The sequence below is a fragment of the Heteronotia binoei genome, chromosome 5 (genome assembly GCF_032191835.1).
Source record: "Heteronotia binoei isolate CCM8104 ecotype False Entrance Well chromosome 5, APGP_CSIRO_Hbin_v1, whole genome shotgun sequence".
In the NCBI taxonomy this organism is placed as follows: Eukaryota; Metazoa; Chordata; class Lepidosauria; order Squamata; family Gekkonidae; genus Heteronotia; species Heteronotia binoei.
Window position 1 is genome coordinate 168,348,749 of NC_083227.1, and position 25,151 is coordinate 168,373,899.

The 25,151-nt window shown below is 43.1% G+C and overlaps 1 protein-coding gene across 2 annotated transcripts in view; it reads right to left on the reverse strand.

The window, feature by feature from the left end:
* The window catches only part of MAP2K7 (mitogen-activated protein kinase kinase 7), a 70,847-nt gene extending 51,004 nt beyond the window's left edge, over positions 1–19,843 (reverse strand). Inside the window, exons 1-2 of one of the 2 annotated variants that reach the window (XM_060240680.1) lie at positions 19,682–19,817; positions 8,847–8,894 (exon numbers count right to left, since the gene is read on the reverse strand). In XM_060240680.1, the coding sequence (XP_060096663.1) occupies positions 8,847–8,894; positions 19,682–19,805 (172 nt within the window). In that variant the 5' untranslated portion in view covers positions 19,806–19,817. Of the gene's footprint in view, positions 1–8,846; positions 8,895–19,681 lie in introns of both variants that reach the window. The other variant, XM_060240681.1, reaches the window with a different exon arrangement.
* Between the last annotated feature and the right edge of the window lie 5,308 nt (positions 19,844–25,151).

Below are 25,151 nucleotides of genomic sequence, written 5' to 3' on the forward strand. Positions count from 1 at the left end.
GCAGCTTGGCACAAGTCACTTTCCAGCCAATAGCCTGTGAGCATGGATGGGTGCACATCAGGCTGGGTTAGCAACATTTGTCTCATCAATCAATGTTGGTCTGTTCTCCTGCCGAAACCTGCTGCCCTATGGGCAACCCCTTTCCAGGTGGCAACAGCCTCCCCCCAAATAAATATGCCTCAGAGTCACCTACAAACCAATCACATTCCCATGACTCCTGTGTGGGCATGGAAGTGATAGCAACAGGTGACAGCCTGGTGCCCTGATCTCCCACTTGAACTGTGTATCCAATGGGGCACTTGTTACAAAGTGTCAGTCGCAGCGAGCTCAGGCATCTCAATGGAGCCCAGGCATCCCTATGGTGGTGCTGTTTTGAAACATTGCTATAGCGCTATAGCGATCTTAGTCCGTTGTTCCCCCCCCAAAAAAGGTGGAGATGGTGTGCCGGCAGGCAAAAAAGGGCGCGAAAACAGCACTTCCAGAATCACTACAGGACATTTCACACAGCGTCCCATAGCGATTTCAACCCGGAAGGAGGGCTTAAAAACTGAAAGCTGCTCTTTGTTAATAACGACTCAGCCATGCCTCACTACCGGGGCAGCCGTGGGACTGTGTGAAAAGGTAACAGTATTCCAGTAGCAGCCAGTTACTGAATCAGGTCTGTCTGAAATGCCAGCAGAAATCCGTTACTGTTCAGTAACTGACCAGCTGCCATACCGGAATATTTAGGCTGTGTGAAAAAGCTCTATATGTGAGGAAATGATTCAACTCATGACAAAAAAGTTAAGGATGCAATTCTGGCTGATGTGAGAAAGGTTGGATATTTCAGCTTTTCAGTAGATTCCACTCCTGACATTTCACATAATGATCAGTTGACTTTAATTATCAGATATGTATTACCTGAATATGGTTTGCCAACTGAAAGATTTTTAACTTTCCTTGAGCTAAAAGACCACTCAGGAGAAAGCATGGCTGATTAGTGTTCAACTATTTCACTACTGAGCTTGAAACTGACTTTAGAAAATGCCGCGGGGAGTCTTGACAATGCTGCTAACATGGCTGGTAAGTACGGTATGCAGCAAAAAATCATCAAAAAAACCAATTTGCAAGATTTGTTCCATATGCAGGTCACTCTTAAAATAAATCTGGTGGGCCATTCAGTTGTGGATTGCTGCCTTGACGCAGTGAACTGTTTTGGCATTATCAATGAAACGTATATCTTCTTTTCATCCTCCACAAAGAGATGGGCAGTTCTAAAACCATTTTTGCCACCTCAGTCTAAAGTGCCTAAATATTTGTCAGACACTAGGTAGGACACACAATCAAAAGCCACAGAAGTTGTTTTGGAAAGTTACAGTGCTATCACTGATGGTTTCAGTCATTTGTACTCTGATATTAATGGGAAGGGGGAGATCAGGCTTCAAGCTAACAATCTTTTGCAAAAAATGGAAGAACTGAACATTTTTGCTGCATTTTTGGACCTGTGTGCTAGGTCTTTTCCACAAGGTCAGCAAAGCCCTTCAGAAATCAGACCTGTTACTGAGTTCTTGTGCAAGTTTGTACAGTTCACTTCTGGATTTGTTAAGGAAAATTAGAGAAGATTTTGATGAGCTTCAGAAACAAGCAAAAGCCACTTTGCCAAATGTTAACTACAAAAAAAGGAAATGGCAAATAAATGACAGAAGTGCACCTGATGGTAAGTTTATGCACCTGATGATAAGAGATAAGTTTATGATAAAATCCTTTATTTCTATATTAGATGCACTTGAAACCAATTTAAAAAGAAGTACTGTGTGTACAGTGATGTTGCACAGTTGTTTTCCATTCTTAGTAATCTGACAGCATCTAAGCAAGAAATTCAGCAAGGTGTTGAGCTGTTGATGGAAGCATACCCAGAAGATATTGACCTGAAACTTATTGATGAACTTTTGCACTTTCACCTGTACGTAAGACAAAGCCATAGACTTACAGAAGAGCACTCTCTGTCTCAAGCAGACCTTTATCAAATTATATACAAGGGAAAATTCAGATGGCTTTTCCCAATGTGGAAGCAATCTTGCGGCTATTTCTTAGCTTTATGGTTACTAACTGCTCGGGAGAGAGTTTTTCAAGACTCAAAATAATTAAAAATGAATTAAGGGCCATGATGTCTCAAGAGAGGTTTGTCTGCACTTGAGCATTCTGTACATTGAAAGTGACAAACTTAGACAAACAGATTTTGATGAAGTTTTGGATGATTTTGCTATGAGGAAGGCTAGAAAAAAAATGTTTAGTCTTACTGTATTTGATGGTTGTAGTTTACTTCTTAATATGCATTTTAAAGCTGACTGTTTAATGACAACATAAAATAGATTCTAAAAGTGTCACACTGTCAGGTAATCATGATCATATTATTTACACTTCCCAGGCAATATACTTTGTAAACTCAAGGGTTTTTTTATAAGAATAACATTACAATTTCATTTTCCTAAAAATTAATGCTTATTCCACAAAAGGTTTACAAAGTTTAGTTATTACAAATGTTTTTCAGTGTTAATTTTAACATGTGTGCATTTTTTTCAATCACTATGGTAGTTAACAATAACATTTCATGTTCTTTAGAGGAGAAATTGTGAATTGCAGAATTTTGAATACCCATTTTGTTTATAACACTCTTCCATTTTCTTCTAGTCATGAGGGTGGAGGATTGGGAAGGGCCTCACAAGTAGAGTAGCCTAGGGCCTCTCTTCATCTAAATGCAGCCCTGATTCTAATGCATTCTTTTTTGTCTTTTTTGATCTGAATTGTAAAATGTTTTTAATCAATGATGTCACCCGCCCTGGAGTAGAGCGGGATACAAATCTAATAAATCATGTACAATCAAATCAGTGAGATCTCAGGTCTAGCTCAGAATAAGAAATCAGGTGAGACGTCTGGCTCAAAAAAAAGACACTGCTTGGTAGTGTGGAAGAGTTAGGGCTGCCGGTCCGATGATCATGCTGGCAGGCGAAGCGGAGGGACTTTCCAAGGGTGGAGGTGGAGTAGGACAACATGCTGATGTCACATGGAAGTGGTATCATTGCATCAGCAACACTGCGTTTTAGGCAAAACTCTGTGGTACAATCACCCTCAAACCATAGTGTTTTGCCCAAAAAACAGAGCATCGCTGCATAACATCAGCACATTGCACTGGGGGACAAGATTTCCTCCTGCCAGAGATGAGCAAGAGCCTGAAAAACTGCGGGATCCCCCTGCCCCCAACTGGGGAATGGCATCCTTAGGTAGAGTTGTTTAGCTTTACCTCTGAGGGAGAATAGAGTATCCAATTGCTAGGCCTGTCTCTGAGAGCGAGCAGACCTTATACCATTTAGTTTGACTTGCGGGAAAGGACAGGCTGGTGTGAGTGGAATCCTGTGTTTGTGAGAGGATCCAACAGAGTGGCTAGTCAGTAAAAGCTTGTTTGTGCCAGAAAGCATTAAAGAAAATTTAAATGACACTTTGAAGCCCTAGCAAACTTAAATTTATGTGCCTCAGCCAGACTTCTCCTCTGACTATCTGAAGACCTGAGCTGCTGGCATGTTCTTTGAAACCAACTTTCTCTCACACACGCACCTGTTTTGTTTATATACAACTAGGAATAAGGCCCATTATGGGAATAAATACAACGGGCTCTAGAAAGAGGTTCTGGGTGAGTGCCCTGGCCTTGGGCACTCAGTCTCAATTTACTGTGGTGTCATACCATGACAACGATCACACAGATGCTGAAGCTCAGTATGCCTTCCATCTGCAGTGCGTTGTTGCCACCTTTTCCTGTCATATTCAGACTTTTAGAATCAACATGTGCTTGTGTCTTTTTTGGCCTGGCATGGTTGTGTTATGGTATACCACAGAGTATGTGCTTCAAGTGGCCGTAGAGGAAGTGATTTGACTTCAGCTTTCCATCTCCCCACCCCTCCCTGAAGCCTCTACCTAGGAAAAGTACAGTCTTTCTCCACAGTGGGCAGGAGGGAAACAACCTCAGCAGGGTATTAATAACACAGAGTCCACCATTTTCTCCAGGGGAACTGATCTCTGCCACCTGGAGAGCAGTTGTAATTCTAAGTGCAAGTTAATTAGGTGAGGATTTATTATGTATAGTTGTAGTATGGTGGCACATTATGTAACGTTATGCAGTTAAAGAAAAATCTACCAGTCAGAGTACTGTGTTTGGGGGTTTTTTAGATGTAAATAAATTCACAGGTTCCAAGTCTGTCATGGCATTAGTACTATTTTAACATTACTGAGATCAGGCAAAGATATCTCTAGATCCTTTCTCCAGTTCTGGGAATTTTTATAACAGGTGATTAAAAGAATAAGTAATATAAAATATTTTGAGGAACAGGAATGTTTTTAATTCCAAAAGGACTCATTTTTCATTCTGTGAGATACATGAATCACTCTGGAATGCAGACTGCAAGCAGTCACATGTCTCTTTGAATATATTCAACTCAGGCGGCTCAAAAGTACATTACTTAAAGGAGGTATCCTGCTGCATTTCCTCTTGCATAATGTTTACCCATGAGGAAAAAATGGCAGTGACCCATTGTAATCCTAAAGAGACTCACTAGCTGTACCAAGGAAAAGCACAGAGAGTAAATAGTTTGCAGTGGAATTCATTTTTGCACTGCCCTCAAGTAAATCATTGTCAGGAGAAGAAAGGGAAGCAAGTTGTTATAGTCTGTCCTGGATTTCAAACCGATTTCCAGAAAGCAAGGAGTGCCAGCATAATGCTACTACTTCATGTCAGAGTAATGTATTTTACAAGAGCCCCATGGCGCAGAGTGGTAAAGCTGCAGTACTGCAGGTCCAAGCTCTGCTCATGACCTGAGTTCGATCCCAGGGGAAGCTGGATTCAGGTAGCCAGCTCAAGGCTGACTCAGCCTTCCATCCTTCCGAGGTTGGTAAAATGAGTACCTAGCTTGCTGGAGAAGGCAATGGCAAACCACCCCGTTAAAAAGTCTGCTGTGAAAACGTCGTGATGTGACATCACCCAAGAGTTGGAAACAACTGGTGCTTGCACAGGGGACTACCTTTACCTTTTTAATGTATTTTACAAGTACAACTGTCTATCTCAAAAATTTCAATATCATCGTCTGATTTGTCCCCCTGCCATATTAACAGGATACATACAATGTAGGTTTATAATCTGACACCGGAGTTCAGGGGGTTGCCTTACAGTGTTTCTCCTCCTTTCTTTGTGGTCGGGAACAAAGGGTGGCGCTTGGCAAACAGACCTCCTTGTGGCACCCCATTAAATGTGGTGTGCCCCAGGGAGCCATTCTTTCATCAATGATGTTTAACATCTATATGCGCTCCCTTGCCCAGGTTGCCTGAGATTTGGGGCTGGGTTGTCAACAATATGCAGATGACACCTAGCTCTATCTGTTGATGGACAGCCACCCAGACTCAGCCCTGTGTCATCTGACCTTGGCCTTAGAAGCTGTGGCCTGTCATGAGCCCTGACAAGGAAGAGCTGGAAGGATTAATAGACCTGGAAGAGTTACCAGCCAGTTCCTCAGCTGAACAAACAGCAGCTGGCCCATCAATCACTCTCCAGGCACCAGTGTCAGCTGTTGACGATCAATCTCCTCCAAGCTCTCCTCCTGACATCTCAAGAGTTTGAAGCAGGTTCCGGAAAGAACTTTCAGAGCGAAGACATGAGGCACGCTGATGCTTCAGATCTCTCAGCCCTGAGTTCCAGTAGAGTCACTGCCACTCAGGGAGCAGGCTGATTGAGACTCCCATATAGCTCCCATCCAGGATCTGGTAACCTTGTGGAAGCAACAAGTATATTCTCTGGCTTGCATCCACACTCCTTCCTGATTCCTGATCCTGACCTGCTTGATTTCCTTGGCACCCTGACCTTTTGGCTTTTGGACATTGACTTGTGATTCTGCATTGGTGACTTGGCTCCTGCTTGATTTCCTGGACTTTGACCTTAGACTGGCTTTGGACTCCTGCCTGCCTGCCTGCACCCTGAGAACGTGACATGGCTGGATGGCTACAGCAAAGTCGCCTGAAGCTTAATCCTGCTAAGACGGAGGTCCTGTGCATGGGCCAGGGGGAAGTAGGATCAGGCATCCAGCTCCCAACCCTGGATGGTGTACCTCTTGTGCCAGCTCAGAAGGTGAAGAGCTTGGGAGTGACACTGGATGCCTCACTCTCAATGGAGGCACAAATCAAAGCAGTTGCACGGTCTGCCTTGTATCATCTTCAGCAGGCCAGGCAACTAGCCCCCTACCTATCTCCCCAGGACCTGGCCACAGTGATCCATGAGATGGTCACTTCCAGATTAAATTACTGTAACTCGCTCTACGCAGGCTTACCCATGAGACTGATCCAGAAGCTCCAGCAGGTGCAGAATGCAGTGGCTCACCTGTTTATAACACCTACCTGGGCACACATCCAGCCAGCAGTGTGCCAACTGCACTGGCTGCCAGTTGAGTACTGGATCAGTTTCAAGGTCTTAATTCTGACATTTAAAGCCCTATGCGGCCTGGAACCAACATATTTACGGGACCGCCTCTCCCCACATGTGCCCGAGGATTACCAAGAACTAGCTCACAACACCTATTGATTGTACCTGGCCTAAAGGATGTCTGACTTGCCTTTATCAGGGCCAGGGCCTTTTCAGCCTTGGCCCCGGCCTAGTGGAATCAGCTCCCTGTAGAAATCTGGGTTCGCACTGAACTACTACCTTTTCTTAGGGCTTATAAAATGGAGCTATCCTGCCAGACCTTTGGTTGAGGCAGTGGGTATCCTACTCCATTGACTGGCCACTATGCTAAGAAACCATCTCTGCTGCGCTACCATCGTTTAGTACGTAACTATAGTCACAGACCTTAACATGTTGCAAATGTATTAACTATGCCATCATTTACAATTTGGTTATTAACTTGTGTATTGCTTGATATACTGCTATTTTATCTGTTTTTAACTGTATAATTTAAATTGTTATTTTAAAATGATGTTATCCGCCCTGAGTCCATTCTTGGGAAAAGGCGGAATACAAATTGACTAAATAAAAATAAATCAATCTATATCTGACAATAAAGAAACACTTTAAACTATTATCTCTAATCACAAATGCTTGTGGGTTGGGCGGGATATAAATAAAAGTTTATCATCATCATCATTATTATTATTTTCAAAGTGGAAGCTGGGATCTCTGTATTCACTCAGGAAAAATTAACTAAAATTAAGTTATACAACGAAGAGCATAAGAACTGAAACATTTGAAACCCCAAAACATTGAGAGAACAGAAGGGACTTAATGGCTCCATCTGTGTGCACCCTCAAGAGAACAGAACCTCACCCATAAGCTACTTTTTTATCATCATGAGGGTTTGGTCAACCTTTAGTTTCCTATGCCATGAGCATTTAAGGTGAATGCCAAAACAATGGGAAAAGAAGAGCAACTACATACTCAAATCTAATGGTTGTACAATCAGTTTGCTGCTTTTTTAAAAAAAACAAAAAATAAAGACATAAGAAAATCCTGCTGGATGACATCTGCAAAGAACTATTGGTTCAGGGCTAGAATGCATTAGTAAGATGGGAACAGCCAGTAGGAGGGAAAGTTGGAAATTACTGGAAGATAATCTAATTAACAAAGATGACATGCTGGTCTCTCTGTATTTCCTAATCTTGAAGATGTTAGAAAAACCAAACATAGCAGCTATTTTATAACTCACCATTTTAGTAACTCACAGCAGAAGGTTAAGAAGCCCATTTGCAAAAGCCAAAGAGAACTTTCAATAAGCCAGGGCAGCACCTAAAACTCAGTGTGACCCCTTTTCTAACCTACTGTTATATCTAATTTTTCAGTGCTAAAGTGCCCATTACCTGATTAATTCAGGAGTCTGAAGGAGATAGATCAGTAAGAATACGGAATCAATATAACATCAAACAGATCGAAGCAGTTCTCTGTACCAGGGACTACGGGGGGGGGGGGGGCATTATCAGAAGCACAGGAACCAGTTTTATCTCTGCTGCAGAAACTAGCAACAAGGATGAATATGGCACCAAATCTGCACTAGGACTACTTTATTAATTTTTTATTAAAAATTCAACTATAAAATTGCTAAAACACCCTCATCTGTAGTTTTAAAGCTATAAGAGCTTTAGGAAGCAGTGAGTTGTATTGCATGCATGTGCAAAAGCTAATAAAACATCATTTTACGCCTTTAATTACTGAGCTGCTGTTGAAGGTTGCTCCCAGGATTCCCAAGTTGTTATAGTCCCTTTCTAATTCTAATTTTTGTCCTTTTACCCTAAAATCAAACTGCGCTTAACCGCTCCAACTGTTTGTTATTGGGTTTTATTCCAGAGTCAATTACTCTTTACACAAAAGAGATGTTACTTAGTTTTGTTATATGCAGTCCACTTTCTAAGATGCCTTTCCTCCCAAAAACATCCACTAAAACAACATACAATATAAATACCTTCCACATTCCACAAGAGATGTATGCACACAGTGGAGGGAGGATGCAGCTATTCAAGATGCTAAAGAAGCATGATCATTTCATAGTTACAAGTCTTCATAAAGTGCTCTGACATTATCAGAAAAGAAAGGTGCTAAGCAACTACTGCAGCTATGGACAATCAGGATATGTTCTCATGCAAGGCCTTACATTCTGTGCTGCCTAGTTAGCCTTGGTGAGTTAGGCTAGATCAATAGTAAAGGAGAATACCAAAGTGGGAAAAGAGAAGCAAGATCAGACACACACTTGGAAGAGAGCAGACAAGTGGCAATGCTATGCAGTTGAAGGAAGCATTAAATAAATGATGCAAGAAATCCAAGCTGCGATGATAAAAAGTTCTGGTACCTGCACGTTGGGATGGAGCGGGAGCAGGGCTTAGAGTGATCACAATAACTGGATTGGGAAAAGGAAGAAAAAAAAAACACGATAAATCACAACAGAAGCAATCAAGTCATCAAAACGAAAACAAATCATATTCAAAATCAATTCCAGGGTAAGGAGTGGAGGTGGTGAGAAACCAATAAAGGGACAGACGAGGTGAAAATGAGATGCATCAAACTGGGAAGAATCAATTTCACAGCAGTCATGTCCTTACTGTGTCTAATGTTAAGGAAGCCATGGTGTCCCTCCTCTTAATACAGACTCTATGGACCCTGCTCCATTATGTTCTGTAGTTCTCCACTGCTTGTACAGCAGCATTTCTGTGGATGGCAGTGCCAGTTGACTAGCACTTTAACAACACACTGGTTCACTCTTTCACAACCACAATCAAGGACTAAGAACATTTAAAATACCTGGAGACCAGCTCCAGTTTTTAGGAATCAGCACAGTGAAGTGATGGGTACGTATTTCAAATTCTAATCTCAATCTTATACACATCGATACTACACACCAAGACCAAGTAAGCACTTTCATCTTGGCGTCCAGTAAACCTGTTAGTGATATTCCCTGCCCTGATATTACTATGCAGTTTTCAATATGAAGCTCATGGCCAGAACAGGCCATTAAGATCACCTTACCTAACAGCAAGACCAAAGAATTTATGCCCTGTTCCAAAATTCTGTCCTAGGCTGAATATGCTTAACCAGTAGCAGATTGCTCAGATCAGAAACACTCACACGATAGCTCCAGAGCAACACGTAACACTGGCATGTCACCTTTGGTTCTTCTGAGCACTGTTCCCAAACATGGTGCCTACCCATATTTCAGGAAAGTGGGCAGCAGCATTGCCCAATAAGGCTTATGGTTTGCATTATGAAACAGCCATCACTGCAGAGACTAGAGGGTGGGTAAATTGTGAGGCTCTTGGAGGTGTGTGCCTTGTGCCAGGGATGGAATTAAAGGACCTGCCCACTCCAACTGCCCCCCACTATTCCCTGCAGCCTCTGCACTCTCATCCTAGCAACCAGGCACCTACCAGGAGGGCATACTGGCAACAGAGAAGATGAAGTAAATGCTACACAGAAGAGCAAGCTGGCCACAGTGAGGCAGTGGTGGTTTTACTCCCCTTTATCCACAGCCAAGCCTCCCTCAAGGCACCCTGGCAATCCCAATATTTGGCCTGAGCAGCTGTGTCTCATCCTGGGTAGAGAGCAAAAAGGTGGAGAGGGAAGTGAAGGTGCACAGACTTCTTGTGAAAAGAAGTTCAGCAATACTGCTGGCCGGCACAAAAGTGGGAAGCCTGGATACCCTTTATCTCCCTTGTCGCCTTCTCATGCTCTCCCTGACCTACTGAGAGAGTAGCTCTGGCCATCTTGCTCTCACCAGAGCTGCCCAGGAGGGAGCAAGATGACAAAGGGTGTACAGGTTCAGCAGTGATGTGGCACGATAGATACCGTGTGCTCAAAGGTACTCTGGTTATTTAAAAGGTTATAGTTATATACTGTCTATTAACAGTTATGTGTATGATTGATGGGTTGCCACACAGGGCATACAGTAGTCATATGGATCTTTTGGTTGATGGTAACTGTAACTGCGGCTCTCAGCAAGCCACCGAAGGAGCACCACGGGCTCAGACATCTAATGTTTCTCCTTTCCAAAAATGTCATGTTTATCCAACTTCTAGTTATTAAACATTTTCTTCCTTTGTCTAGATCACAGCTTGTTACCCTATGAAAACGCTCATAGGGGGATAAGCTCTCCATTTTTTTCCCTCTGAAAACCTCTCTATAAAATAGGCTTCTGACACATAAGAACATAAGAACATAAGAGAAGCCATGTTAGATCAGGCCAATGGCCCATCCAGTCCAACATTCTGTGTCACACAGCGGCCAAATATATATATATATATATATATATATATATATATATATATATATATATATATATATATATATATATATATATATATATACATACACACACACACTGTGGCTAATAGCCACTGATGGACCTCTGCTCCATATTTTTATCTAACCCCTTCTTGAAGGTGGCTATGCTTGTGGACGCCACCACCTCCTGTGGCAGTGAATTCCACATGTTAATCACCCTTTGGGTGAAGAAGTACTCCTTTTATCCGTTTTAACCTGTCTGCTCAGCAATTTCATCGAATGCCCACGAGTTCTTGTATTGTGAGAAAGGGAGAAAAGTACTTCTTTCTCTACTTTCTCCATCCCATGCATTATCTTGTAAACTTCTATCATGTCACCCCTCAGTCGACGTTTCTCCAAGCTAAAGAGCCCTAAGCGTTTCAACCTTTCTTCATGACACCTCGAGTCATACTCATTAACTCATTTTGCTGGATTCCCCCACTGCCAAGTTCCTTTTGAAAACCTGCACTGGCACTGGCTTAGTCTGTGTGTACTAACATGACGGAGCCTAAATATTCTGACCATTTTAAATTTACCCACCTCGTCCAAGCTTTCACAGTGGCCTCCCCAGCTCAGCACTTCTAATTAACACATGGTATGGAACAAATCCCACACAAGCTGGCAAGATTACTAAACCACAGAAACACTGTACTACGTAAAACAGCGGTTGAGGGAAAAAGCTGCACTTGGTACATCATTCAGAGCTGTGTATCCATAAAGTACAGGTATCTCTCCAGGATAAGTTAAAAGTCCGCAACGGGAATGCCATCTCAAGCGAGCCTGTGTGCAGGATCATAGATCAGGAAATAGCTATTTACAGGAAGATAATTGCTTTCTCATGGCGAGAGAGGAAAGCATCCTTTTAAACTTGCTATATCTTAATTTCACTAGTATGGCCAACAGCAAATCCAGGAACAATAATTTTCTAAGCAATTTTTCCCCCTTAAGACATCACTGTATATACTTGTCATATCTTTAATATCCCTCTTCCCTTAATTATCTTGAAAGACTAAAAAATGTCTCTTATTTGTTAAAGGTACTTCTAGTTATTTTCAGCCACTAGCACATCAAAGTGGAACTCTTGTCATAACAGATCTACTTGGAAGCAAATTTAACTGATTTTGGTGCAAGAAATTTCCAAGTTTCCCTTCAGATCAGAGCCTAGTACTACTATAGTTAAGAACACTAAAGTGAGAAGACAATAAAACAAGAAGATGTAGTGAAGCATGGTGAGGACACTCTCCATGCTTCCAAACAGTTGGTGTACTCAGCACCCAATAATGCTGCTTCCAGGAAAGATTTACCAATTAATTATTAGTTTCTAGTCCATATTTGCCTAGTACAGGAACACCCATTTAAGGTTAAGGGTAAAGATGAAATAAGCCTTATTTTTCAACTGGTCCTGACATTCTCAGACCAGACAAATGTCAAAAACATAAGCCTCACAGCTTGGCACTGAAACTCCCAAAATGCCACCAGAAGAAGAAGAAGAATTGCAGATTTATACCCTGCCCTTTTCTCTGAATCAGAGACTCAGAGCGGCTTACAATCTCCTATATCTTCTCCCCCCACAACAGACACCCTGTGAGGTGGGTGGGTCTGAGAGGGCTCTCACAGCAGCTGCCCTTTCAAGGACAACTCCTGCGATAGCTATGGCTAACCCAGGGCCATTCCAAGGTGCAAGTGGAGGAGTGGGGAATCAAACCCGGTTCTCCCAGATAAGAGTCCACGCACTTAACCGCTACACCAAACTGGCTCTCGATAGTATTTCCTATTGTTTAAACAATTTCTATGAAAGGAAGAAAATCCTGTCTGGGGAGCTAACAAATACCAACCAGTCTTGGTCAGCATCAAGGAGTGCTTGGAATCTTTGCATCTCTTCTTACAGTCTCAAGACCACATGATGCACTGATCCAGCTCACAGAACCAGCTAAGAGCTGATATATAACCTACCTTCTTCATAGTGCTTCGAAAGAAGAGGTCATAGGTACTGCAAGGAGAAAGGTGGTGAGAGATGTTTGGATACAAGAAAATGGGACTCCTTACTCTTGACCTTGAAATTAAACAGACTTCTAAGAGACTGCTAAAATAGCATCTTTCTATCTGACAATCTAGCTTTTTAAGATAAGTTGTCTCTGAACACACTGCCTTTACCTATTCTGCTTCTTGCACTCTGTAGGACCACCATGGCAACGACATCCAGATAGAAGGCATGACCTAATTAGACTGAAAACAAATTTTGTGCCTTGATTCACTGTGCAATGTTGGACAACTGACAAAGCAGGTGGAGGTTTTAACTGTCCAACTGATATAATTTTATAGGCAATCTGAGCAGCAAACCAAAGCGAGTGCAAACCAGTCCCATTCATGTGACCAGCAGTGCAGACACAGTTAAGGAAAATACCTCTGTCACATTGTTTCTTCCAGACAAATCCCTCAAAATATTAGGTAGGACCTTTGCCCCAATGAAAGGGATAATCTCTACTCTGGTAGGAAACAAATGGTAGGCAAACTGAATCCATCAATAGTAGTATTTCTGGTTTACTCATCAAATAGTCATCTAAAACAATTAATTATTTTGTTCTTAAAACTTATTTCATTGCTTTAATATGAAATGCATAATTAATAACTTGGGATACAAAAATGCAGTATTTAGTGTACTCGGGGCTTTTTGTAGCAGGAACTCCTTTGCATATTAGGCCACACACTCCTGATGTAGCCAATCCTCCTGGTGCTTACAGTAGGCCCTGTACTAAGAGCCCTGTAAGCTCTTGGAGGATTGGCTACATCAGGGGTGTGTGGCCTAATATGCAAAGAATTCCTGCTACAAAAAAAGCTCTGAGTGTACTTATGACATATAAAGGCCTTAGTTTGCTTAGAAGCAAAATTGTGGATACAGTCATTACAGGAAGCTACAAACCGCTCCACCCTATAGTACCTTAGCATGAAAAATAAAAATGAAAAATAGAAAATACAAACCATTTAGTAGGCAAAAGGAAGTATATTATTTGGACTACTCATGCAATTGCAACACAATTAGAGGCATATTTGAACAACAATTTAAACTAAACACTGGAAACACTGAAATATTGTGTATCAACAATAGCAAATTTATCATGGTCAAATTTAGACTCGTCCAAACAAACATCTTGGGAAATACATTGTGACTGCTACTGTATTAAGAACTTAAAGGCTAAATGAATCCAAATTAGAGGATCCAGTATTAAAACAGATGAACATAGGACGTAAATATATCAATTATACAAAAGTACACGTATTCATTAAAAATGTTCAAAAACAATTACAGGTCGAAATACAGCCTCAGTTCAGATTAAAATCATACAGTAATCTCAAACATAGACCTTACACAACTCTGAACAAATTTGTTTTGGCCTAATGGTCAGGCAGAGTTACGGTATTACACATTAGCTCCAGACAAAGAAAGCCCAGCAGGACCTCATTTGCAGATCAGGCCAAACCACGCGGCCTGGGAGGTTGTGGCTGCCGCATGGCAAGGTTGGGCCAGCTGGGGCTCCACTCCTGTGGGCTCCAGCAGAAAAACAGCCCTGGTTCCACACACTGCAATGATATTACAATATTTAGTCAATATAGGACCAAGTTGGGATTGTGACTCAAGGCCGAGATGTACTTAAAAGGCCTCATTTGAAATCACCTTCTGCCCTAGTCAGCCACATGTATCTTGGGCAGTAAATCAATTGTGTACCTTCCTATTCTGATCCAAAGAAAAACAGCATATTTTACATACTACTTTTACAGCATCTTAGTCAAGCTAAAAACAGTTCTAAATGCAGTCTGGAGCCAAAGTAATGTAGCAGTGTGTAGTGCCATAGTACATCACACATCGAAATGGTTGCATGCGTGATAAAAACCAAAGATTAATGACTATGTATCAATATCAAATGTCAAATGTCAAAATCCTACTTGATTCACGTTGTTCATTTTTAAAGGGCATTTAGTAGCTTCAATCATTATTATAACAACATCAGCATTTCCACGCTTTGGTAAAGATCTGTATACGCTGCGAATTTTAACAAAACAATTTCCAAAACATGACAATTTCATCATGCAAATTTGCTCTGGCAAGATACACTCCCAGCATCTTAGTCAAGCTAATATCTGCTTTGTGATTGGATTCTTTTTTTCCTCCAAAAACTTCCCATGCAACTACCAAAAGTCACCCCTTACACTCATCTAAGTATGAAGATGTGGACCCAGTAAGTCGTATTATCAACTTTCAGACACTGGAAAGGAATAGAGCCTCCCAACACAAACATGACGCGACAGCTTTAAGCGTGAGACATAATGAGGACATAGGTGTTCTTTATTAGCAGCTGTACAGACAAATCCACTATTCAGATATCATTTTAAGGCATAATAAAGCTGGGATGTGGCATGCTCATGCACCTCACTTGTCCACCATCCTTTCTCATATGAATTCGAGACACACTAACACTAGTTACCATAATGTACAAATGCAAGCATGCAGAAGAGCCAGAGGTGGTATTCAATTTACAAAGCCAAATTCTAAACCAGGATTTAACTCCATCTCAGAATTCCAGTGTGTAGGAAAGAACTAACTCCAAGTAATCATATTCCTTGCCTTATTTCACTAAAGCTAGTGAAGGTACCCAGCTTGCTGGGAGGAAAGTGTAGATGACTGGGAAGGCAATGGCAAACCACCCCGTGAAAAAGTCTGCCATGAAAACTTTGTGAAAGCAATGTCACCTCAGAGTTGAAACAACTGGTGCTTGCACAGGGGACTACCTTTACCTTTTACTAGTGAAGGTGTGTTTCCCTGATAAGTGACTAAGCAGCTGTATTACAGCTGGCAAGACAGAAAGACTACCTAAATTTCTGGTTTAATATTATACTCAACGGCCCACTATTTGGGTCTGGCCTTAATAACCACCCCAAAATTAAGGGGAAGGGTAAATTCTTCAGATGCAAGTACCACCACAACACTGATTTACCAGCTCTAAACTCAGGAAATGAGTGGGGGATTAGTCATATCATGTTGCACTTGAGAGAGGTTCTGTCCACCACTTGATGCTTCTGCTGTGATATGCCTGGGTTAGGAAGGGTGGAGATACAGTGGCTGGTGCAGAAAGGTGATGAAAGGAAAGAGAAGGTAGGAGCCGCAAAAGCTGAGTGCCATACTGTCAGAGGTAGAAGTGATCCATACTATGGTGGGTTGATTTGTTGACCTTTCATTATATGTATTTTAACATCTGTTTGGTCATAATACAGAGGTAAATATTTCTAGTGTCAAAAACACCTTTTGATTAAAAGGAATGTAGATATCTGCACATTAAAAGAGGAACTACGATTTTATTGCTTCCTGTGATATTGATGGAAAGACGGCCGTAGAAATCATACATAACTTTGGAATTGGGTATCATCAATTGGGCAGACAGTGGTTCAAGATGTCTGTGGCAACACCAGGAAATTTGGATAGATACAGAGTCGGATGTCATCAGCATACTGATGATTAAATGGCTAAGAGAGAACAAACTGAAAGAGGTACATATGAACATATATGAACATATGAAGCTGCCTTATACTGAATCAGACCCCTGGTCCATCAAAGTCAGTATTGTCTTCTCAGACTGGCAGCGGCTCTCCAGGGTCTCAAGCTGAGGATTTTCACACCTATTTGCCTGGACCCTTTTTTTGGAGATGCCAGGGATTGAACCTGGGACCTTCTGCTTCCCAAGCAGATGCTCTACCCCTGAGCCACCGTTCCTCCCCTAGGTCCTGCTAGCTGGGAAGGCTGAGGCCTTGAAGGACATTGTACTTCCCACCTCTGAAGTTCAGCTAACCCTTATTGCTCACTTAAGAGCCAAGGGTTATAATGGGCCCAGAACTACTGCTGGAGAAGCAATTTAATGTAGTTGCAAAAAATGCTTTTTCCCAACTTTGTCAAGCCTGGAAAACAGTCTCTCACTTAGCTACTGGAAATCCATGCCCTTGCAATATGATTAGACTACTTTAATGCACTCTACATGGGTCTACCCTTGAAAATAACCTGGAGGCTTCAGTTTGATTATCAAGAGCAAAACAGGGCACGTGCATTACACCCATTCTGCGGTCATGCCATTAGCCAGGGGTGGCCAAAATTGCTTAACATAAGAGCCACACAGAATAAATGTCAGATGTTTGAGAGTTGCAAGACATGAATGTCAGAGAAAGGGAGGGAACGAGGGAAAATTGAAAGAAAGGTGGAAAGAAAGCAAACAGATGGTGAGGGAGAGGTGGAAATAAAGCATCTTTAACTGCATTCTCCAAGCCGATTTAAGAGAGACAAATGCCTTCTCCAAGCTGGCTGACGGGGCAGTGGGGGCTTCGAGAGCCACACCATGTGTGTGAAAGAGCCACATGCGGCTCCCAAGCCACAGTTTGGCCACCCCTGCCATTAGCTGTCCACCACCTACCAGGTTCAATTCAGGTACTGATTATCATGTACAAAGCCCTGCACAGCATTAGACATTCATATCTGCAGAATGTTAGCATTTATAAAACCCACCACTATGCGGGACGAAAACCTTCAATCTCTGCCTCCCACCTTTGTCTTGTTTAAACCCAGACTCAGAACTGAAACAGGCAATGTGGAATATGCTCCTTGTTCTTCACAAGTTATTCAGGATCAACTTTACAGATGTGAACTACTTCTGCATAGCCAGGTTGCACCTATGTCACACTGGTAATGTGAGTAAAGAGGAGACATGAGGGAAGAAGGTGGTGTAGCTATTTACCATTCCACTGGCATAAGAAGCAATCACATAATCTCATCTGCTTATATGGTTCTTGCTGACACACATTACTGGAGGTGACTAGGTCCAAACTGAACTGAAATGTCACCCATACCTCAAACATCATGTCTCAATTGTTATTTTAAAACGGTAAGGAATGGGTGAGCCATGTGCTTTCCTTCTTTTACGACTTTAAGAAGGAAACTTCTGCCTTTTTGGCAATGTCACAGAGCCATCCTAGGTATCACTCCAGCAGCACAGGTATGCATGCAAGCAGGGCCTGCTCCTTCATATCAAAGAAACATACACATGTAAAGAGTTTCCCTTAATCCCAAAGTAAACAGGGCAGCTCCTGTATGCATACTCTAGTGTGTATATCAGAATTTTGTGTTGTGCCTAAATGCCAATTACCATAAACTGAGATTTGCCAAACTGAAAAATTAATACCAGCACAGTACACTATGACCAGATTATTTGTACATTATTCCCAGGTTACTGGTTTGTTAGAAAGTACATCCATTTGACATTCAGCTTTTATTTAAATTTATCAGAATTCTAGTAATTTCATATCAGATTCACTGGTTTACAGTTTCTCTTCTGTAAGTATTCAAACAAATCACAGTGACATTCAAACTCTGTACTGGAGTGCACAACTCTGCCAGAAGAGGGCAGAGCTATTACTTCAACAATTATGTCACTATAGTGGGGGCATGCACCAATCTATTCCCCCTGCCATGGATCAAAGACTCTTGTATATCACTGATCCTCTGTCTCTTTGTTGACCTATAGGCAGTGACATCATCCCAAAGAAGGCCAGAAGAACATAAGGATTAATTTACATAGCCTGTGCTATAGCTAACAGGTGCATGGAAATCTCAGAAAGCAACTAAGTACAGCGGAGAACAGTATGCCAGGAGGCAGTGTTTGCTAGATTGTCCTGCAGTTTGCTAGATCATGCCTGTCCATTATTCTGCAAGCAGGTCAAGATAGATCCAAATAGGCAGCCATGTTGGTCTGAAGAAGTAGAACAAAATAGGAGTCAATCGCACCTTTAAGACCAACTTAGTTATATGCACATATGTTCTGAATAAAACTAAGTTGGTCTTAAAGGTGCAACTGACTCCTATTTAATTCTCTTTTGAGTGTGCCAGCAATTTTAATGGACGGACAAAAAGTGGTATTCTAAGTTTTTTTAAAATGGGAAATACTGCCTAACATGCACATAATTGTTAGAGACTTGTTAGAAACTAGCTCACTGCTTGAGACTTTCCTTATCCATGAAATATACCATGAACTGACAACAAAACACATTGATTCTGACACAAAGGTGCATCTGGGGGAATTTCTAAGCAGACAAGCAAGAATTTTCATAACTTCACCGATCAGCCACACCCTCCCCCTCCACTGAATGACAAGAACTACAATCTGATTGTAGATACACTGGTAGAAGAGTCCTAAATCGGTACTTCTTCAGTACAAGTGCTTTATGACCCATCGCTTTCTGTGCCCAGCACACAAAATTCCCCTTCCCCCCTAAATCATATAGCAACTTTGAGCTAGAAAAAAAACCCCTGATCATAAATTAATTCCCTCCAAGAATTTCAAACGGAGTTCAAGAATGCCATCCAGTTGCAATCCCAACACATAAGATTTTTAGATAATCCATACACAGTGCTGCTGCCAAGTTGCCAAGGTTCCCATGGACCTCTGTTGCACCCCATTCATTCCACATCCAGTCTTCAACGCTCCTTGCAAAAACCTCAAAACATCCTGTAACGCCAGTACTGGGTTCCAACTCATCCTGTACCTCGCCTCCTACAAACCCTCTTATTTTTTAAAAGTATCTCTTGCTCCAACCGCTTTTCCTTCAGTGGACTTTTAAAAAGGGAACCCTCCTTAATCCCCTCCTTGCACCAACGTACAGCCGCCAGCTTCCCTGCCCCAGCCCCCTTGTGCCACCCCCAGCGACGGCCCTCCTGCATCCATCCCCCGTGCAGACATGCTTCGCCTCCCCGCTCGGCCCTTCCGCGGCGCCTCCCTCCCCAGCCAGGCCCTTGACACCCAGGCAGGGGGCACTCCCCCCGCACATCTCCTCTCTTACTAGGCCGCGCTCGGGCTGGGCTGATCTCCAAATTGAGGTCGATGCGCCTCCGGGCCTCCCGGTTCTCCTGTTTCAGCTTCGCCTCCAAGCGGGATAATTTCTGCTCCAGCGAGGACGCCGCCATCTTCCCCCGCCCGCCCCGCATACCAGATACACAAACACCACACCGCGCAAGCGCCGCGTGGGCCGCCCAGGCCACCGTAATTTCTTCCCCGCTTGCCCGACGTTTGTTTTGCCTCGCGGCTTTTCCCCTCGCGCATGCGCAAGCTTCTGCGACGTCGCCTGCCTCGACCTCTGCGTCACAGCTGTCAATTACTACCCGCACATTCTGCAGAGCTAGCCCTGCCGTGGCCATAGCCAGCATTTGGATTTGCATTTTTCAGGGGGCACTGATGCCCCACCCAGTGCTCCAAAGGACCTTTCCTCTCGTGGCTGCATCCCTGCCTGCCTCTCTCTTTTGCCACCCTGGCCAGTTGAAGGACCAGTTGTTTCATGGGCCCCTTCACTTGCCCTGGGGACTGCTTCTGGCTGCTGGCCCACGTGCTGTTTCAGTGGCAGGGAATGGAGGGCTGGGAGCTCACCAACACCCTCTCTTCCCCACCAGTAAAACAGCGCATGGGCCCACAGCAGAAGCAGGCCCCCCTGCCAGTTAAGGGCCTGCAAAACAGCTGATTCGTGGGCCCTTTAAGTGGGGAGGGGGGGGACTGGGGGCTGCTTCTGTTGCCAGCAGCGGCTCTAGAGCGAATAGGCCCTCTGGGGGAAAGGTAGAAGTCGGATCTATACGGATCTTCATATGATTTTTACATTGAAATGAAATAAAACCACTATTATTCTGTAGATCCTGCGCCAGTTTGGTGTAGTGGTTAAGTGTGCGGACTCTTATCTGGGAGAACCGGGTTTGATTCCCCACTCCTCCACTTGCACCTGCTGGAATGGCCTTGGGTCAGCCATGGCTCTGGCAGAGGTTGTCCTTGAAAGGGCAGCTGCTGGGAGAGCCCTCTCCAGCCCCGCCCACCTCACAGGGTGTCTGTTGTGGGGGAGGAAGATAAGGGAGATTGTGAGCTGCTCTGAGACTCTGTCCTTGAAAGGGCAGCTGCTGTGAGAGCCCTCTCCAGCCCCACCCACCTCACAGGGTGTCTGTTGTGGGGGAGGAAGATAAGGGAGATTGTGAGCTGCTCTGAGACTCTGTCCTTGAAAGGGCAGCTGCTGTGAGAGCCCTCTCCAGCCCCACCCACCTCACAGGGTGTCTGTTGCGGGGGAGGAAGGGAAAGGAGATTGTGAGCCACTCTGAGACTCTTTGGAGTGGAGGGCGGGATATAAATCCAATATCTTCATCTACCTCACAGGGTGTCTGTTGTGGGGGAGGAAGATAAGGGAGATTGTGAGCTGCTCTGAGACTCTGTCCTTGAAAGGGCAGCTGCTGTGAGAGCCCTCTCCAGCCCCACCCACCTCACAGGGTGTCTGTTGTGGGGGAGGAAGATAAAGGAGATTGTGAGCCGCTCTGAGACTCTTGAGTGGAGGGTGGAATATAAATCCAATATGTAGTGTATCAGTAAATAATATGCGACCGGGCGCAGGGGCAACTGGGCCGTCCCAGAAGCCCCAGCGCAGGGCGCGAATCTCCCCGCCTATCAACAGCTGTGGCGGGAAGTTCAACGGGTCAGGATTGGCCTGACCAACCCTGTAGGTTGTACCGGGGATTGTATATAAGTGGGACCCGGCCCGCGTGTTCCCTCTCTTGCAACGTGCTCCTAATAAACCATGTTGCCCTACTCTCGTCTCCGCTTCGAGTACGTTACACAATATCTTCATCTATCTCACAGGGTGTCTGTTGTGGGGGAGGAAGGTGAAGGAGATTGTGAGCCACTCTGAGACTCTTTGGAGTGGAGGGCGGGATATAAATCCAATATCTTCTTCTTCTTCTTAGACTATAGGCAGAACCACAAAAATCATACTTCCACGGATTCGTGACGCCTCAGCAGTGCAAAAGCAGGGTTCCAAAGCACGGATCCTCATGAATTCTTGTGATTTTTTTACGGTGAAATGAAATCAAACCACCGTCATGCTGTAGATCCTGTCTTAGACTAAAGGCAGCACCATTAAAAATCATACCTCCCGGAATCAGTGGTGCCACAACAGTGGAAAAACATGTTTCCAAACCACGGATCCTCATGGATCCTCATGATTTTTGCTTTGGATCCCCCCAGGCTAACCATCCAATCACATATCATGTCCATGGGCAGAGTTTGTACCACAGAAATCATGGATCCACGGCTTTGTGGCAGCATCATGGACCAAAAACTTGTTTTTGAAACACGGATCCTCATGGATCCTCATGATTTTTGCCTTAGACCCCCCCCCCCAAGCCCACCATCCAGGGCTCTTTTTCTAGCAGGAGCTCTTCTGCATATTAGGCCACACACCCCTGATGTAGCCAATCCTCCAAGAGCTAACAGGGCTCTTGGTACAGGGCCAACTGTAAGCTCCAGGAGGATTGGCTACATCAGGTGGGCATGGCCTAATATGCAGAGGAGCTCCTGCTAGAAAAAGAGCCCTGCCACCATCCAATTACGTATCATGTCCATGGGCAGAACTTGCACCCCTGAAATCATAGATCCGTGCCTTCGTGGCACCACCATGGACCAAAAACTTGGTGTTGAACCATGGATCCTCATGATTTTCGCTTTGGGCCACCCCAAGTTCACCATCCTGTCACACATCATGTCCATGGGCAGAGCTTGCAACACAGAAATCATGGATCCACGGCTACGTGGCAGCACCACAGACCGAAAATTTGGTTTTGAAACACATATCCTCATGGATCCTTATGATTTTTGCTTTGGATCTCCCCAAGCCCACCATCCAATCCCATATCATGTACATGGGCAAAGCCTGCACCACAGAAATCATGGATCCACGACTTCGTGGCAGCACTATAGACCAAAATCTTAGTTTTGAACTACGGATCCTCATGGATCCTCATGATTTTTGCTTTCGAACCCTCCAAGCTCACCATCCAATCATATATAATTCCATGGGCAGAGCTTGCACCCCTGAAATCATAGACCCACAGCTTTGTGGCTGCAGCATAGACCAAAAACCTGGTTTTGAACCACGGATCCTCATGATTTTTGCTTTGGGCCACCCCAAGCCCACCATCCAATCACATATCATGTCCACGGGCAGAGGTTGCACCACAGAAATCATGGATCCATGGCTTCGTGGCAGCACCATGGACCAAAAACTTGGTTTTGAACCATGAATCCTCATGGATCCTCGTGATTTTTGCCTTGGATCCCCCCAAGCTCACCATCCAGTCACATATCATGTCCATGAGCAGAGTTTGCGCCACAGAAATCATAGATCCGCGGCTTCGTGGCAGCATAATGGACCAAAAACCTGGTTTTCAACCACGGATCCTCATGATTTTTGCCTTGGATACCTCCAAGCTCACCATCCAACTGTATATCATGTCCATGGGCAGAGTTTGCACCACAGAAATGGATCCATGGCTTCGTGGCAGCACCATGGAGCCAAAACATGGTTTTGAAACATGAATCCCCATGGATCCTCTGGGGTTTTTCTTGGAGTTAGCACAACATCACCATCAATTACATATCATACCCACGGTACAACTTGCGCCACAGAAATCATACATCCACACTTTCTTTGAGAAGCCATTCTGTAAAAAACATGTTTTACCATGGATCCTCATCGATCTTTGGGGGTTTTGTGTTGGATCACCCCAATATCCCCATCATATCACATATCATTCCCATGATCATGGTTTACATCAGAAAGATCTCGGATCCACAAGTCCATGATGACACCATTCTGCCAAAAGATGGTTCTGAAGCACAGATCCTCTTGGATGCTCAGAGTCTTTGCATTCAATCTAGAGATGTGAAGGCCCAGGAAAAAACTGGAAAAATTCAGAAAAAAAATGAAGCCTTTGTTTTTTTCCGAAAAATTGGAAATATTGAAAAAAAGGAAAGGAAAGGGGAAAAAATGAATTATGGAACATATCATTTTAATATGATGAATAAAATATTTTAAGAGGTGTTCAAATATTTTCCAAATAATTAAAAAAAAAATATGTATGGTATCAGATTATTCTAATTTCTGTGCACTGAGGACAAGCAAATCCTAGGTCCTGCCCATTCACTGAAACTTAGTCCTACACTCCTTTCTATACACTTCCCCCCTCTTCAATTCTTTCTATGAGAATGAGTTTTTTATTTTTATTTAATACCGTGGAGAGGAAATATGAATAGTTGTTACCTCAGGATTTTTAAAAATTGTTTTGTAGAGTTTTTTGGTCTGTTCCACATAAACTAGTAAACACTTCAGGAGATTGTTGCTCCATTTGTTGCAATTACAAATGAATATTATTTAAAAAGAAAATTCTGTTTGTAATAATTGTTTGGATACACAATATTTTTAATATGCTAGTTGTGATAACTTCCTTCCAAGTAAAATTGTCCATATGTCAAGTCGACGGTTTCAAGAATGAGTCAAAGTTGATATTAAGTTCCCATTTATTGATAACCGGTACTCTGGCGCAAGCCTCTAGCTTGCTAAGAATGAAACCAATACAGTGATACATGGGTTTTAAGGTACACTTCAAAACATTCCTACGGGGGGGGGGGGGGTTACAGGAGGAAACATTCACACACAACTACTAGATACTTCCTCAGACGATAGCTAGCAAATGCTCTTGAATTGTTATGCAAGGCTTCCTCCCACCTCATGCCCTGAGAAGGCTCCAGCTAGTTCCTTCACCCCAGTTACAAATCAAAATAAGAAAAGGGGGGAAGGGGAGCAACTAAGGTAGAACATTAGCAGCAGTGGATCCATTAAGATTTTAACAGGGCCTATTGCTTAGGCCATGATCCCCCAGTCTTAAGTTGTTATTAGTCGATCTTGACACCATAGTCATATTTTATATTCCTAAAGTAACAGAATGACTTTTAAGAAAAAGGAAGTGCTAATGTAGCATTTTTTGCCAATTTTTTCGAAAATTTCCATTTTTTTCCGAGAAAAAAAAGAAAGAAAAAAACTGGGGTTTTTTCCCAAGCTTAAAATTTCCAGAAATTTTACATCTCTACTTCAGTAATCCAAAAATACCTTAAGACACACTGTAAGATATGATGTCCATGAGCATAGCTTGCTCCATGGCTTAGCGACAACACCATGGAGCAAATGCATGGTTCCAGACCATGAATTCTCATGGATCCTTATGATGTTTGCATTAGTTCAGAAGAAATACACCATTAAATCACATAGTGGGCCCCCAAATTGTATTTTACTTCTGTATAGGAGATAGTGAATTAATTAACTGAATACCGATTGATTACATTATGGATTTTGATTGATTGATTGATTGATTGATTGATTGATTGATTGATAGGATCATCTTCATATTAGTCTTTCATTAATCAGATTGGGCTATTAGAATCACAGAGTTGGA